Here is a 15,585-nt window from a genome sequence, read left to right as displayed (position 1 = left end):
ACAAACCAATCACACACTAGAACTAAAACTGAAGATATTCAAAACGCATCTCCATACCAAACAAAATTATAGATATCGAACATGAATCCATAAAACTCAAAGTTCAGAGACATTTATGATTCACCACAATCCACAGAGTAAACCAGAAACATGGTCAAATGTGAAGAGACAGAGGCATAGAGCCTCTATCGCAATAATGCAGTTTTGCTCATTCCTCCTCATCTTCATCTCCATCACCTCCAGCAGCCTTCTTCGCTGCAGCCTTCTGATTTTTTCTCTTCACCCTTCCAGGGCGCCCGCCGCCGAACGGACTCGTGAGGGAGAAGTCGATGTGCTTAGCTGAATCCACCCTCACCATGAAGGATGGGATGTTCACTACTTGCCTTCCCACTCTGCAAGATGGTTGGCACGTAGGAAACCAGGGTAGTAAGTTGAGGCAATATAACAAGTGAGAAAAACCAACACAACAATTAACAGGAGAAACATATGAAGCTCATATAACAGTCTTAGCCGGGAAAGTTAAAGTTTGCATATGCCAAACCCTTAAATTGCCGAAAAACTTCTGCACATGATTGTTAGAGGCGTTTAACCAAGCTTTAATGTAACTAAGAAAGTTTTTGAAAACAGGTTTTTTGCCATCATGAATATAAAAGCATAAAAAATGTCTGAAACAAATTAAATGAATTTTGATTTAATATGAAGTAGGACTGAACCAGAGAAAGGAACTCCATTTGTTTGGTCTAGATAACATTGTGCACTGGTTTCAGAATGTTTCAGAGTGGACTACTAGTACATCTGGACATGCTTTGAAGATTGCTCCTAAAACACCAAAAGATCAGTATCCAATATTCTCCTAGCAGCAACTCTCAAATAATTAGAATCAACTGCAAGCAATTAGGTAATAGTAGACTATTATATGTCCATAATCAACCACAGGTGTTGGGAGGCTGACAGAAACATTAATTGGCTTGAAATGCAAGCATGCAAAATCACTTCAATCATGCTGTTTGATAACTCAATTCAACAGAGTATCCAAGCCAAAAACAATGATGAAAGTTGCTGATCAAAGGAACAACAAGGCACAATGTATAGGCATATTTTTTGCATTCATTCTTCAGGAGAAAAAAAATCATGTATAGCATACGGACTATCCACTGAAATTATACCGTATGTGACGCTGTCTGATGAGGACCCTAGCGTGGTGGATGGATTTAGCCATTCCAGACTTGAAGACGAGTGTCTGCAAACGCCGCTCCAAGAAGTTCTCGACTGTGAGAGCCAGCACATAATCGAGCTTGTTCTGCCCTTCCTCGAGGAGCCCATACCGATTCATCCGGCGGAGCAGGGCTTCTCCCTCAAAGATTCGACGAGGGTTCTTCTCATCGAGCGTGAGAAGCTCCCTAGCCGCATTACGGATTCGGCTCAGCGCATACTGGACCCTCCAGAGCTCCCGCTTGCATCGGAGCCCATACTCCCCCACCAGCTTCAGTTCGGCATCGAGCCGCTCCTTCTCGTAAGGACGACGGGGCTTCTTGAAGGTCTTGCCATCTGCAAACACCTCAAGTTAATCGAGCTCCGGCAGATCCACACCCAAAAAAAAAAAAGATCTTTGGAAGAATACAGGATCAAAACTAAGCAAAACGAGGAAGGTTGGCATGCAATAGATCGATTTGGAAGATTGAAGGACGAAAAAAAAGGCAGAGAAAGGCTCACAGTTCCTGTAGAAACTGACGTGCACCATGGCCGGTTCTTCTTCGCCGACGCCTCGCTAGACGGGAAGAATGAGGAGGGTTTTTATAGTTCTCGGTGCCAAAACCCTAACCGCAATTCCACCCAAAACCGGGCTGGTCCGGGACGGGCCGGGCCGGGCCTACCAAAAAATATCTTTTGGCTCCAAAATTTTGATCATATCATTGCTAAAATATCTTCTCCATTAACAACTAAATATTTAATTTTTAAAAAAAATCCTTGAGAGGCAATCTAACATTACTCAACCCTGGAAGCTATTTTGCAAAAACCAATAAAAGCTGGGGCATGCTGAAAACTCCCTTTGTCTTCAAGAGAGGCAAATCAAAGCATGATTTCGCAGTCCGACTCCGACACGGTAGAGCTCTTTTCCAAAAAGGTACCAGGAATATATCTCATTTTCACAATCTTCCATCGCATGATGTGAGGAGATGGCAAGGCCACGTGGCAAGCTCAGAATTCGATCAATGCAAAGCCACGTACGTAGGCCCGATCCAAGACTGAGTTCAAGCTAAGTCAACAGATTTAAAAACGAAATCCAGACTTGAATTGAGTTGGATGAGAGACTCGTCTAGGTGAGCGAACTAGTGGAGGAGTGGTGGGTACACGTCCTAAGGACGAGGTGTGATGCGCGAGAGCTGCTTGAAGTGGACGGTAAGGATCTCTAGATTGGTATAAAAGGATGCTCATATAAATGGGCACAGATACACAATACTATTTTTTCTACTAACTAATCACTTCACTTGGAAGCCTTCATCTTCTTCTCGATAACTGATTTGATCGTCGGAACAGTTTCATCAAGGTTCGTTTTGACCTCCCAAAACCTCCGTTTTTAATTCTACTCGGTGATTATAGAGTTTTCGCCCATCCGTCAACGATGAGGACTCTAAAGTCAATTTGGAGGAGAGAAATGGTGATCATATTTCTCTACTTTAATTTGACAACAGATACCTTCTGATTCTTATTGCTCAATTTAAATACGGTCTAGTAACTTAACATCGATCAATTTAACTACCAACCCGGTTGTTCGGGGTTGGCATACCTGGATCAGGAAAGTTAAGACTTGATCCGGGTGGAGATCACATGTTAGACAAAAAGCTTAACTCCTCGACTAACTAGTTCGGTCCTACATCCTAACTTTACACTGAAATTCCACCCTCCAACTCCCCACCCTAGCAAGGTGGTCGAGTTTCGACTCAGCAACCAGCTCGACTCCGACTCTCCAACTTGGCAATCAGTTCAACTCTGACTTCCCGATTTGGCAACCAGCTTGACTCGAAACGCTATACCCGACTACTCCACTTGGGTTCAATCTAGCTCCGAGTCCGAGCCTCCCAACCAAGTCTTCACTCAGCTCCGAGTTTCATCTCGGACCGCATCTCGGCTCCCAGTCTCAAGCAGCCTCACCCTGGACTCTCTTTGCCTCCTAAGCTCCACTTGTCTAGTGCCCCACTCAATGTTAATATGCTCGGTCCCTCCGAATCTGACTCCTGACATTCTATCATTCAGTTTGTTAGATCATCGCCAAAAAAACATGTACTATGATATAATATTTAGGGTAGCTCACCTACCCCCATTAATGCATCATGATTTAGGATGGCATAGGCTGATATCGTAATAGGCGTGGGTGATAGGACCCTTCACTACGGCGACAACGGCGATGGGCTATTCTCCTTACCAGCGATGGAATATCTCCTCTGATAAAATCTTCACTGATGGGATACTCTTCTTAATTAAGATAAAACATCTTTCTCTCTTATAATTATATATAACGACCTCACCTCTCGCGGATGCAGGTACGCACACACGGTCAAAATTCAAGCTTACTTTTTCATTTTTTGTGCTTCTTTCTCATGTCGCGACTTGACTTGAGCGTCAAAGTGGCTGAGTCAGGGCACCCATGGCCTCCGTTCTCACCGTCGTCGCTCTCCTTAAGGGCTGACTTTAGGCATAGGCTATTATTGGGGCCCAATTTTTTAATATATCAATTATTATATATATATATATCTATATATTTTGAGAGAATAAAAAATTATTAAAATATCTTTATTGGATTTTGTAGAGATTTGACATGGTCATTGGATTTCGTAAAGATTTTAGTATGATTCCAATATATTTAATATTTCTCAATTCTTAAAACTCTAATTTATTAGTTTTTTTTATATTCCTCTTCTTCCTTCCTTATTAACCTAATAACCTATTTTGCCCAACTTCAAATAGTTTACTCGTTTGATAGCTTATTTTCTCTCATCAAGACATTTTCGAAGTCATCACAAGGGATGCAAGAAGAGGAACGATCATAATTAAGATCCTTTGTTATAGATTTTTCGATGATCTTAAGACTTAAAGGTATCACATTCCTCATTTCCCTATCAAATCTTCTTTTTTTTATGCTTCTGTTAATTTTTTATTTTATTATCAATGATTCTTGTTGTAAACTTATAATCTTGACAGTTCACATTAAAAAAAATTAAAAATTTCAGACTTGTTATGTCACCTGTGATTTATCTTTATATTTCATCTTTATTCTCAAAATTTTAGATTTTTTTATTCTGAATATTTCATCTTTATTTACTAAATTACTCTCATATTTTAATTACGGTGAAATTTCATCAATATAATAATTCTAGTTTCAAATTTCGCAGATCATTTATCGAACTTTGAAATATCATCAAATTAAAATTATAAGACATAAATTAGATATTATTATTATTTAATTTTAAAATATTTTTATTTCCATAAAATAGTAGGAACTTATATTTTTATTATTATTATTTGAATATAAATATGTATGCTAAAAAATATGATTCTGGATATACAAAATACATGAAAAAAGAAAAATAAAATAATTTAATCAATCTCAAAAAGATGCACTTGATAAATTTGTTATTAATATTAAAAATCAAAACTCAGAAAATAATATAATTAAAAAATTTAAATGAAAAATCAATTGAATTAAAAGACAATATTATAGGGAAAAAAATTATCTTAATTTAAACGAAGAAGATAATACTAATTCAGAAAAAAATAAATCAATAGATCTCAAAAATAAATATTTTAATAATACTGATGAAACTATTATTCAAGATATATATGATCCAATACAATGGAAAAAAATATAAATACAAATTTAATAGATTTATTAGTTGAAAAGGTCCAATTAGATAAATCTATAAATATTTCTCCAATGATAAAAATTATAGATATTTTTCTACAATTGTCAGTCTTAAGTCTGAATAAAAAAAAAGGTAAGAGAAATTTTTTTAAAATAATAATAATCATTTAAAAAAAATCACCTAGGGCCTAAAACTTGAACTGCCCCTACTCTCCTTTACAACTCAACACTCAGTGGTATGCCAGAGTCCGACATCCTCCTCCTCGACTGATCATGGATACCACTTTGGTGAGTCAATATTAATTCCAATTAAGTGTTCGATGACTTATCCAAAAACGATCTCAAACAGGAACACTGATAGAAACCGAATTCCTTAAGGCACAAGATGACCCGACCTCCATCCGACTTCATTCATTCCTTAAGTTCTAAGCTTTAAAAAGCCTTCTGGAGCTAGCGAATCATTCAGAAACAGATCGATATAAAATACAATTGTTTAGTTCAATATTATAATACTGCAAAATGCTTCCCCCTGCTTTCATTTATACTCGGAACTGATTCCTTCATACAGAAAATGTTTTTAAAGAAAAAGAAAAGGAATGAATGCTGAACAGAACAGCAGTGATATACGTCTACTACTTTAGAATAATTGATAACTCGATGACAGTCTTTCCCTGAACTAAAGTTAAGATGACAGTTTCTCTCACACCACAACAGTCCAAACCTGATTAATTAACACACTTATATTGTATTAATTAAACTTGTAATATTGCATATATACATAAACTTATATTATATATTTGTTAGCTAGGTCAGACGAAGCATATATAGTTTTAGGATTTAATTAGCTTCCATAGATTCTGATAAAAGGACACGTGGACACCAATTGAGCATCACACACACCACTAGTCATAAGTGTTTCTTCCATCTATATATACATGGCTAAGCCGCTCTCTTGGAGGCATCAATGAGCTTAAGTTCCCTCTTCCTCTATCTCAAAACAATTGGCAAAGAAAAAGAAAAAGTTGTCGTTCCGATCGCGAAGTATGTCGGGTGTTTGGGTCTTCAAGAATGGAGTGGTTCGATTGATCGAGAACCCGGCCAATGAACAATCGTCCACCATTCGGCGAAAGGTTCTACTCCACATCCCGACCAATGAAGTCATTACTTCTTACGAAGCCTTGGAGCGCAGACTGATGAGTCTAGGGTGGGAGCGGTACTACGACGACTTTGACCTCCTCCAATTCCACAAGCGTTCTTCGGTCGACCTAATCTCCCTCCCCAAGGAGTTCAACCGGTTCAAGTCGATGCACATGTACGACATCGTCGTGAAGAACCGGGAGACATTCAAAGTCATCGACATGTAGTTCGAGCAATCGAGCTTGTGTAGGTGGTTAATCAACCATGTGCATGGTGTGTGAATCTCCTTACCCCTTTCCTTTGATTGTTGTGAAATAATTATGAGTAGTTTGCATGTTTAACTTCCTTTTGTAACCTCAATCTCTCGTGACAAGTATATTGTAATATGTGTGATGGTCATGTTGATAATTGAACTTCTATATTCGCTAAGTGATGCGAAGCTATCGAGAGGATAGAATTTTGAATACATATTTTACGAATTAGGAGGGTTTAGTTTACGGGAAATGATCTCGATCTATGTATCCAATCATTAGTATATTATATTTAAACATTTAAGCAACTTTTGAAGAAGAATGAGAGGGCAAAAGAGATCATAGATCGGGGAACAACAAAACTAGTAACACATATCATATAGAATCATCGATCATTATATATCGAAATATTCGAGTTGGGATTGCTTGAACACTATTGAGTTGTTTTAAAACCTTCTTCTATATGTATAAGTTTGATTTCCAAATTCTTAAACTAGTGAAATGAAAATAAAAAAGACAGTCAAAGCTCCCGTCAATGCAAGGTCCTGGAGAATGGTATCTATTTTGTAAAATATTATTTTTGATATTCAAATTTGTAACTTCCAGATTATACGATAATAACTTTACTATTACGTAACAAATAATAATGCTGATATTAATTAAAAAGTGTACGGTCATTACGAATGTGCATCAAATGCGAGATGCTTCAATAGCTAGTAAAAACCATTAATTATTAACATTCTTTGTTAGTTATGAAAGCATTTTGTGTTACGGAACACAAAGAAGGTACAAGTTCCTTTGGTACAATTAAAGTAGCGACTTTTCAGTGAGATGCTCGTTAAAGTTGGAGATTCCAATTTGATTAGAACCTTCTAACCTTTATTAGAGGCTAATGATGATTAACTTTATTCTTCAATTCACTATACTTAATGGGCAAATTAATGAAGAATCTATCCAATCTTATTTATGGTGTTCCCTTGCCTCTTTTGGGAATTGACTAATTAATAAATGTTAATGCTAATTAATTATCAAACAATTCATGTATACACGCAGCCAAGTGACTTTGATATCTTCATTTTTATATTTTTTATAATTTCGATTAATTTTGGAAAAATGAACTTTTTTTTTTAATTCACCTTATGCATACACTTGTATTTGTGACGGGACAAATTAATTAATTAATTATATATATTAAATGAGATAAAGTAATTATATATCGTTTAAAATTAATTTTATAGATGTAAGATTAACTAATTCTTAAAAAGTAAATTACACGATAAACATTTACCAGTAATTTTAAATTTTAATTATCTTTATAAACAAATGAATTTATGTTAATCATTTATAAAAGCATCCACATCCACATCGTAAGGAATATTTCTAATCAAATATTTGTGGTCTCCACATCCACATCATCAATCAAATATTCTATCTCTTAAATATTTCAACTTCCACAATTAAATATACTATAAACTAAATATTTATGAGTCTTACCTATCAAATATCTCACTTTTAAATATATATCATAATTAAATATCTCACCGACTAAATATTTATGGATTTCACTGTCATTTTATTAATTTATATTTAAATAAAATTATTTATAATTTATAATTTTTAATTAAACACCAACTAAATATCTCATTTTTATTTAATTCTAATTATTATATTATTCTTTATAATGTAATAATTAAAAATTATCAGGCAAAATTTTTTGTCCGGTGATTTCTAATCTCTTAATAAATATCTGCCTATTTGATACCTGGAGATATTTTTTTAAATATCCTCACCAAAAATCCCCATAGATGCCCTAGAATATTTGATACGTGGAGATATTTTTTTAAGAAAATTCTTACATCGCCGTAGTTGGGGATCACCAAAACTCCGGATGTCCCCATTGCACCATGCCTTAAGCCCTAAGTGCATCTCCAATAGCAGGTATTTGATGGGGATATTTGTTTAAATATCTTCATGTATCAAATGTCCCTCATTGGAGGGGATATTTGTGAGGAGATTGGAAATCATCGAGCAAAAGATTTTGCCGGATGATTTCTAATTATTTTATTATAAAAATAATATAATAATTAATTATAATATTTAATTATAATATTTGAAAGTGAGATAAAGATAATAGGTGAGATCCATAAATATTTAATTTTACTTGTAAAAGTTGAGATATTTGAGGAAAAAAATATTTGATTGATGAAAATCATAAATATTTAGATGAAATATTTAGCATTATAGATGCCCTAAGTGGATTTGTTTTCATATTTGTTTTATATTTAAAATTTGTGACGGGAATGATGTATATACGGGTCATCACAATCATCCATTCAGTATTTATACCAAGTGGATTGATTCGTTTTCATATTTGTTTTATTTTTGAGTTGGGAAATCGTTTTATTTTGTGACCATGTCCCTCTTTTCTTTTCTCATGCACGATGATTTTCGTCATAAATTTATGACGGGAGTCCAAGCAGTTTTTTTTTTTTTTTTTTTTTTTCTCTTTACCAGCTATTCATCCCACATTCCCACGCCATGTTGTCGGCCAGTAATGAGTTTAACTCTCTCGGTTCTTCCCTCGAACGGAGGAGGAGGAGGAGGAGGCGAGCCCGAGGGGCTCAGCGACAAGGGCTTAGATCCGCCTGGGTTTGCAGATGTGAGGTCGATCCATGAGGACGACAAAATGTACGAGCTGGATGCTGCAGAGGCTTTTCCTGTTCACAACAAAGCGCATTTAATCGCTCTCCGAATGCCCGATCGAAGTGGCGATGTAAAGTCTCCTCGCCTAATTCGCACCCACCCCTCCCCCTCACATTTGAGCAATTCCGGTGAAATTTGTGCTTTTTTACTCTCTCGATGCTTTAGCTCGTAAAGAGATGATTAATCTTAGGGTTATCGTTTCGTGATGTTTGGGGTGGAAGGATAAAATCTGATGGAATGTTTATCAATGTCACTGTCGTTGGAAGGCATTTGGTAGCCTTTGAACACGAACTCAAGCCTTATGAATTAGTTTGATTATCTGATGCAATATGTTGAATCTCCTTATTAACGTTTTAACATTGTGATCAAACTGATAGATGCATATTTACCTTGCTAAGGTAACTTTACATTCACGTCGGGTGGCATTGTATCCTACACCCCCGTAAATGTTCTGTATGGGGTTATCAATGACATCATAGGATGATCCAATGTTTGGATAGATCTGTCAGGGAAACAGGAGTAGGTTATTCTTGTAAGTCACCTTTTTTTGTTTAGTTTTCCCACTTTCACCCATATTCATGCTTATTGTTTTTATTTTTTACGGAAATATAACTCATGATTGCGAATGAAAGAATGAGTAGCTCATCTTTTATTGTTTTTAGAAAATGCAAATTCAAGAAGTAGATTGCTATGACATTGTTCATCTCATTAGTCCCTGTAAAAGCTTGTTACAAAATTGAACACTTGCCAACTAAAGTAGAACAACTTTTTAATCTTAACTTGCCCTTGTTTTAAGGTGCATAGAACAATCATTAACCGATTCTACAATGTAATTTTTTGTTTTTTTTGTATGTATTTTAATCTTACAAAATCAAACTAAATATACCAGGTAAATATCGATCTTGGTTTCATGTACCCATGTATGTTTGTATATGCAAATAATTTCATATGCTGTTGGCTTTAGTGTATTATTATCTTGGTACTCAACTGCCATGGTCTAATCCTAGTGAAGTTCAATTCTGCCATTCTTCTGAAATCTGATGTTTCTTTTCTGCTGATGAAGTATAGTTTATCAATTAATAAAAGCATTATTTTTTTGGAAGATATAAATTATCTTTACTTTTTTGTCTTTTTTATTTAGAACACCTGTATTTATGTATTTAAACGTTTGATAATTGCTTTAGGTGCTTGTCACCCCATATGAAGAACTTGACAAAATCAACTATTTTGCTCCTTGGACTGCCACAGTGGACCATGTCAAACAGGCAAGCTCATTTTTCTCCTGTACTTTTTTTGCCAAAATTTTCAAACAACTTTCTGTTATTACTTGAGATGTTGCCCATAACCTTGTAAATTAAGATATACAATAACCATTGGACAATTTGATGTTCACAAACGTGGGATCAACTAGATAAAACTCTTTGTATCTGATATTTGTGTGATGTTCTGGTTATTTAATAGAGCTATTTTTTTTGTCAGCATTTGTTGCATAAGAAATTAGACTGTTAAGAATTAAGCTTCCAACTTCAGCTTCATGTTGGTAGATTTTAATGAAACATAAAAAGTAAAAAATGGTTAGATGAATGGATAAAGAACTTCTAGTATCAATGATAAGAATGAAAGAAATACTAACATATCCATAACCACAAGATTAACAATCAAGAGTGACAAATTTTTCCAAACCAAAGAAGATGGTAGAACACATTGAATATACAAGAAGCATCACAGTACTTTACTGTATTCAAGATGAACTGGTATTCTTGTGTTGCTACTGCATCAACCTGCAACAATATATCCTATATGTAATCGATGTGAGCTCATTGCTAGGGTGATACTTTTGCTAGTCCCACAGCTTGATGCTTAAGGAGCAAGACGCTAAAAAGCTCCTTAGGTTATTACAAACCTTACCTAAATTACAGCAACATATTCAAATTTAATTTACCTAAATTACAACAGATAAAACAATTTGTGTCTTGAAGGTCTTTCTCTATGCTAATGTCTTCCCTTCGAGGTGCAAAGCTCTCCACAACTTTACACTCGATTAACCACGACCATCATTCTATCTTAATGTATCAAATCTAAGATAGTTTGTACGCTCAAACAACTTGATAAATGCAAATCACTTAAATTTCAGTTAGTCAAACATAAACACCTAAGGGGCTAACAATTTGTTCCTTTGTTCATTGTTTCCTTCTGTTCTCTTTGCCTTTTCTTTGCCTTCTCACTTTTTTTCACATATATATATATATATATTTTCTACCCATCACCATCAACCTGCTGCCCTTGCTGAGAGTCACTCTTGTCAGGACCCCACCATCAACTCCCCACCATTTCCTCCTTTGCCTCTACAGCCAACCTCCTAGTTTCACCTTCACTCTCTGAATTTCCAGCACTCTCTGCTAAGAGTTGATCCATCTCATTCACACCTCAACCTATGCAAATATCTCACCCTGATTCCTGACCTTGGGAAGGAACTAACCACATTTGTGACTCTGTCATCATCCACCGCCCCTTTTCTTTACCTCCAGTTCTCTTACTCCATAATGTCTACTACACAAACATACATAGAATGGCATAGAAAGCCAAACATTGAAATAATCGATCTTGTGTAGCACACTGCTAGTGATTGAATACAACAAGGCAATATTCCTTCAGCTAAATTCTCTTTGGTACTTTGTGCATAGACTTTATTGCTCTTTAACGTCCAATGGCATCATCCAGTACATCTTTGATTGTGCCTCTACCTTCGCATTCATAATAATTTGACTAATTCTTGTTTGCTTTTGTGTACTTGCTCTCTCAAAGTAAGTTTTTACTTGTTTTGCTTGTCCTCTGATTTGGACAGTAAAACTTTCTACTCTCCATAATCATTAATGTTTCTTTTTAATCATGGTAAATTTCTTCAGGTTTGTACTATAAGACCTGCTAATGATGAGGAGCTTCCATCGCCATATGTTGAGGAATTCAGGTATGCCGCATGCTTCCTAGGAATGAGCTCCTTATCGTCAGTAAATGTCTAAGGCTTTGTGTTGAAATTCGATACGATGAATTTATGAAGATTTTCTTTCAAATAAATAGATTTTTTTTTTATTGTGGAGCCTGATCAATCAGAGAAACATAACTGTTCCCGTCAAGACCAGTTTCTGGATGCGCGACCTCTCCTCAGCAACACGCCGGAACGAAGGTGGACGAAGACACTGTAAATCGCCTGAATCTGCAAATCACAGACACCGTGAGAAGGAAGGCCGGTATGATCGGCGCGACCACTCCGATGCCTAAGTTAGTCTCTGATAGACGAAATGGAAAACACAAGAGGCAGAACTTTAGAGATTGCATACCTCCATCCTCAGGGAGGGCTCTCCTTATATATTGAGGAAGGGGGTAGTACCACGGAAAAGGTAAGGTGGGGATTACCTCCAAAGTGAGGCCCGTACAAGTGAGTGGCGTTTTAATGGCGGTTGTACCCTCAAGGACGGAGGTGTACGTTCGGTGGCGGATCGCCATACCCAGTAGGGGGGTGTCAGATATCAGATTACTGTACGGGTGGAGGAGTGGTCGATGGGATGAGATGTAGGGTGGAGGAATCGGTGCAGCCCGATTCAGCTCGAGCAGTGTGAGTGGTCCTTCTCTCGGATTCGGCTGGGCTATCCTGATCGGGGTGCCATCGCGGATTCGGCTTAGACGCGAGCCGAAAGCGGATTCAGTTTATATCGAGGGGCCTGCTTCCGGAATTCGACTCGGATCTGCTTCGAGAATTCGGATCGGTATTGGAGCGAGATCACGCTCAACTTCATGGATTCGGCACGAGCATATGCGGATGTTGGGTTCGGATCGGGCCCTAGAGGTCTCGGATCGGGCCCCAGCGGTCTTGGGTTCGACTCGGTCGCCTTTAGAACATAATCCTAGATCCATTTTATGCGACCATAACAATAACACAAGGAACCCTCTTAATCAGACAAGTACATTCTTTCAATTATTGTACAGCAGAGTCCTCGTCCAAATTTTGACAGTGAATTTATTTTTTCAGAGAGCAAAAACAAAGGCACACGATAACTCACTATGTATTTAATTTAATACAAACGCAAGGGGCAATAACGTAACTTAACACTCCACTGGGAGTCAACACTCAATGCCACCTAACCACACCCTTCGAAATCACATCCCAAATCTACTTCCACTTCGATCATGCGCCGGCCGCTTTACTCGTCGTCTCCACCACCGCCGAAGATGGAGAAGCGATAGTAGAGGAGGCCGAGGATGAGGAGGAGCAAGAGGGCGATGCCGACGGGGGACCCACCGACGCGGTGGACGGAGTCGGGGGAGCCCGCGGAGAAGATCTCGGAGAGGATGGCGCCGCGGTCGGAGGATAGGAAGCGGATGAGGAGGATGAGGAGGACGGGGAGGAGTAGGAGGCCGGCGGGGCTGAGGAGCTCGGAGATGGCGCCGGTGATGGCCTCACCGCCGCCGCCGATGAAGAAGGGGGCGGCCACCACCAGGGCGACGACGACCGCGAGCAGGATCCCGTGGGGCGGCGCGGCTTCCTGATCCACCATGACAGCTCCTGCTCTCTGGCTCATGGGAAGGGGGAAAAAGGAAGGGATCCGAGGCGGTGGGACTTGGGAGGGCGAACGAACCGGGATACTTATGTAGTCAAATCGGCCATCGGCCCAATCAAAACGGTGAGCCAATACAATTGGACCGGTTCGGCCTGGGCTATTTTTCTTGACTTCCATGAACAAGAAAAAATTGTGTACGAAAGATGACCCGACAAGTCGGACGAGTCAGGTTGGTTGGACCGGCCACGGGTGGGAGGTTCTTCTACGACTCATAATGACGTCATCAGAAAGAACCGGAGCGCCTTTTGACGAGTTGATAGGGCGGAGCCCACCAGAGGGGCACACGTGATCTCACCAGACGATCACGTGAGAAGGAGATCGTTTTTTTTTTTAGTTTTTGTTTATATTACATTGATTGAGATGGACGATTCGATTTTATATTTTATCTATTAAATAAATTTAAAAAGTAAAATAATTTTGATGTGATATTTTAATATAATTAATTATTTAAATATCACATCTATATTACGTCGAATTAAAAAGGAGATTGTACAATTGATATATACCACCGTGAAGCATCTATATTATATCGCCTGTATTTTTTCAACTATTACATCTAGATCCCAATATATATATATATATATATATATATATATATATATATATATATATATATATATATAACTCTATATATATATATATATATATATATATATATTTCTCATAAAATTAAAAGCATTAAATTTAACAATTTTACTTCGCTACAGGTCTCACATATTTAGAATATTAGTTCGAAGCTACAAATTTAATAGATGTTAAGAACATACATAATTAAAAAATAATTTAATAAAATAATATTTATGTGTAGATTTATGTAGCTTCAGGATGTTTCTATTTATGTATTTTATTTTATGAAAAATATAGTTAAAAGTATATAATTAAGTTTAGTAGTTTTTATATGCAAATACAAAAAGAATTGTAATACCTTTTACTTTAATTTTAAAAAATTCAATAATTAAAAAAAAAATTATTTTTTTAATAATCTAGCCCCCTTTGTCTTCGCAACTAGAAAAAACCTTAAATCACATCATTTATGCCATAACCATAACAGCCATATATTGTTCTTGCTATCAACGGTGATCACAATATCAGACAACCTTATCATATATTTGATACCGCCGAAATATGTTTGCAAGATAAATAATTTTCTTTTTAATATTGTCGCATCTCTTTTGGGAAGACGGTTGAATTTACTCATCTTTTGTTCTGCTATTAAATTCCTGATCTTTTGAAGTTTTGTTTTTGTAGTAGACCAATTCCTTAACATACCACCAAATCATTTTTTATTAACATAATGACACCGAACTTTTATTACAGCCGATGCTACTGAATCTACTACTTTATTTTTGGTACCAGCAACTAAATCAGAGGCTTCTGATAAAAAATGAATAGTTCTAGTGAGATTTGTAATATGAATACCTTTACGGGTACAAATAGCACTCATCCATAAACCAGTTATGGGTACAAATAGCATAAAGAAATATAACCAACGTTTATTAGAAAAAGCAACCCCGAAGATTTGGGACCAAAAACGATTAGCAGTAATCATTGAATAAGTCTCTTCGGCTTGAGTTGGGTTAAAAGCACAAAATGTATTTGCACTGTCACAGTCTTCGAATAAAGTATTTTCTACGGTAGCACCATGAATAGCGCATGGCAGAGCAGCGCCTAATACTCCGGCAACTCCCATCATATCAAATGGGTTTAACGTCCAATTATGAAACCCTTGGAAAAAGATGATGAATCTAAATATAGCTACTATGCCAAAACTTGGTGCAAAGAACCAATCAGATTGACCTAGTGGATAAATCAAGAATACAGAAACAAAAACAGCAATTGGACTAGAAAATGCGATTGCATTATAAGGCTGCAATTGATAAGATCGAGCAAGTTCGAATTGACATAACATGAAACCTATTATCCAAAAGCACCATGAAGAGCAACAAAAACCACAAACCACCTAATTGACACCAACAAGTAAAATTTCCTTGTGCTTCAGGACCCCATAGTAGCAACA

At 36.9% G+C, this 15,585-nt stretch overlaps 3 protein-coding genes across 3 annotated transcripts; 1 reads left to right on the top strand and 2 right to left on the bottom strand.

The window, feature by feature from the left end:
- Positions 1-35: 35 nt before the first annotated feature.
- LOC141840413 (small ribosomal subunit protein uS4y) lies at positions 36-1,764 on the bottom strand. Its single transcript, XM_074728390.1, has 3 exons — positions 1,714-1,764; positions 1,167-1,548; positions 36-392 (listed from the first exon to the last, which is right to left on the bottom strand). Exons 1-3 carry the CDS (start codon positions 1,739-1,741, stop codon positions 209-211), a joined length of 594 nt encoding a protein of 197 aa, XP_074584491.1. The 5' UTR covers positions 1,742-1,764; the 3' UTR covers positions 36-208.
- Positions 1,765-5,878: 4,114 nt separating this feature from the next.
- LOC141842003 (flowering-promoting factor 1-like protein 1) lies at positions 5,879-6,236 on the top strand. Its single transcript, XM_074730215.1, has one exon. The coding sequence runs from the start codon at positions 5,905-5,907 to the stop codon at positions 6,223-6,225; it is 321 nt and encodes a 106-aa protein (XP_074586316.1). The 5' UTR covers positions 5,879-5,904; the 3' UTR covers positions 6,226-6,236.
- Positions 6,237-12,944: 6,708 nt separating this feature from the next.
- On the bottom strand, positions 12,945-13,555 carry LOC141841221 (uncharacterized). Its single transcript, XM_074729361.1, has one exon. It carries the CDS (start codon positions 13,527-13,529, stop codon positions 13,152-13,154), a length of 378 nt encoding a protein of 125 aa, XP_074585462.1. The 5' UTR covers positions 13,530-13,555; the 3' UTR covers positions 12,945-13,151.
- Between the last annotated feature and the right edge of the window lie 2,030 nt (positions 13,556-15,585).

This window comes from Curcuma longa, chromosome 11, assembly GCF_044706935.1.
Source record: "Curcuma longa cultivar G26 ecotype Majalengka, Jawa Barat chromosome 11, ITB_CL_G26_1.1, whole genome shotgun sequence".
In the NCBI taxonomy this organism is placed as follows: Eukaryota; Viridiplantae; Streptophyta; class Magnoliopsida; order Zingiberales; family Zingiberaceae; genus Curcuma; species Curcuma longa.
Note: the sequence above shows the minus strand (reverse complement) of the source record. Positions and strands in the feature narration are given on the sequence as shown.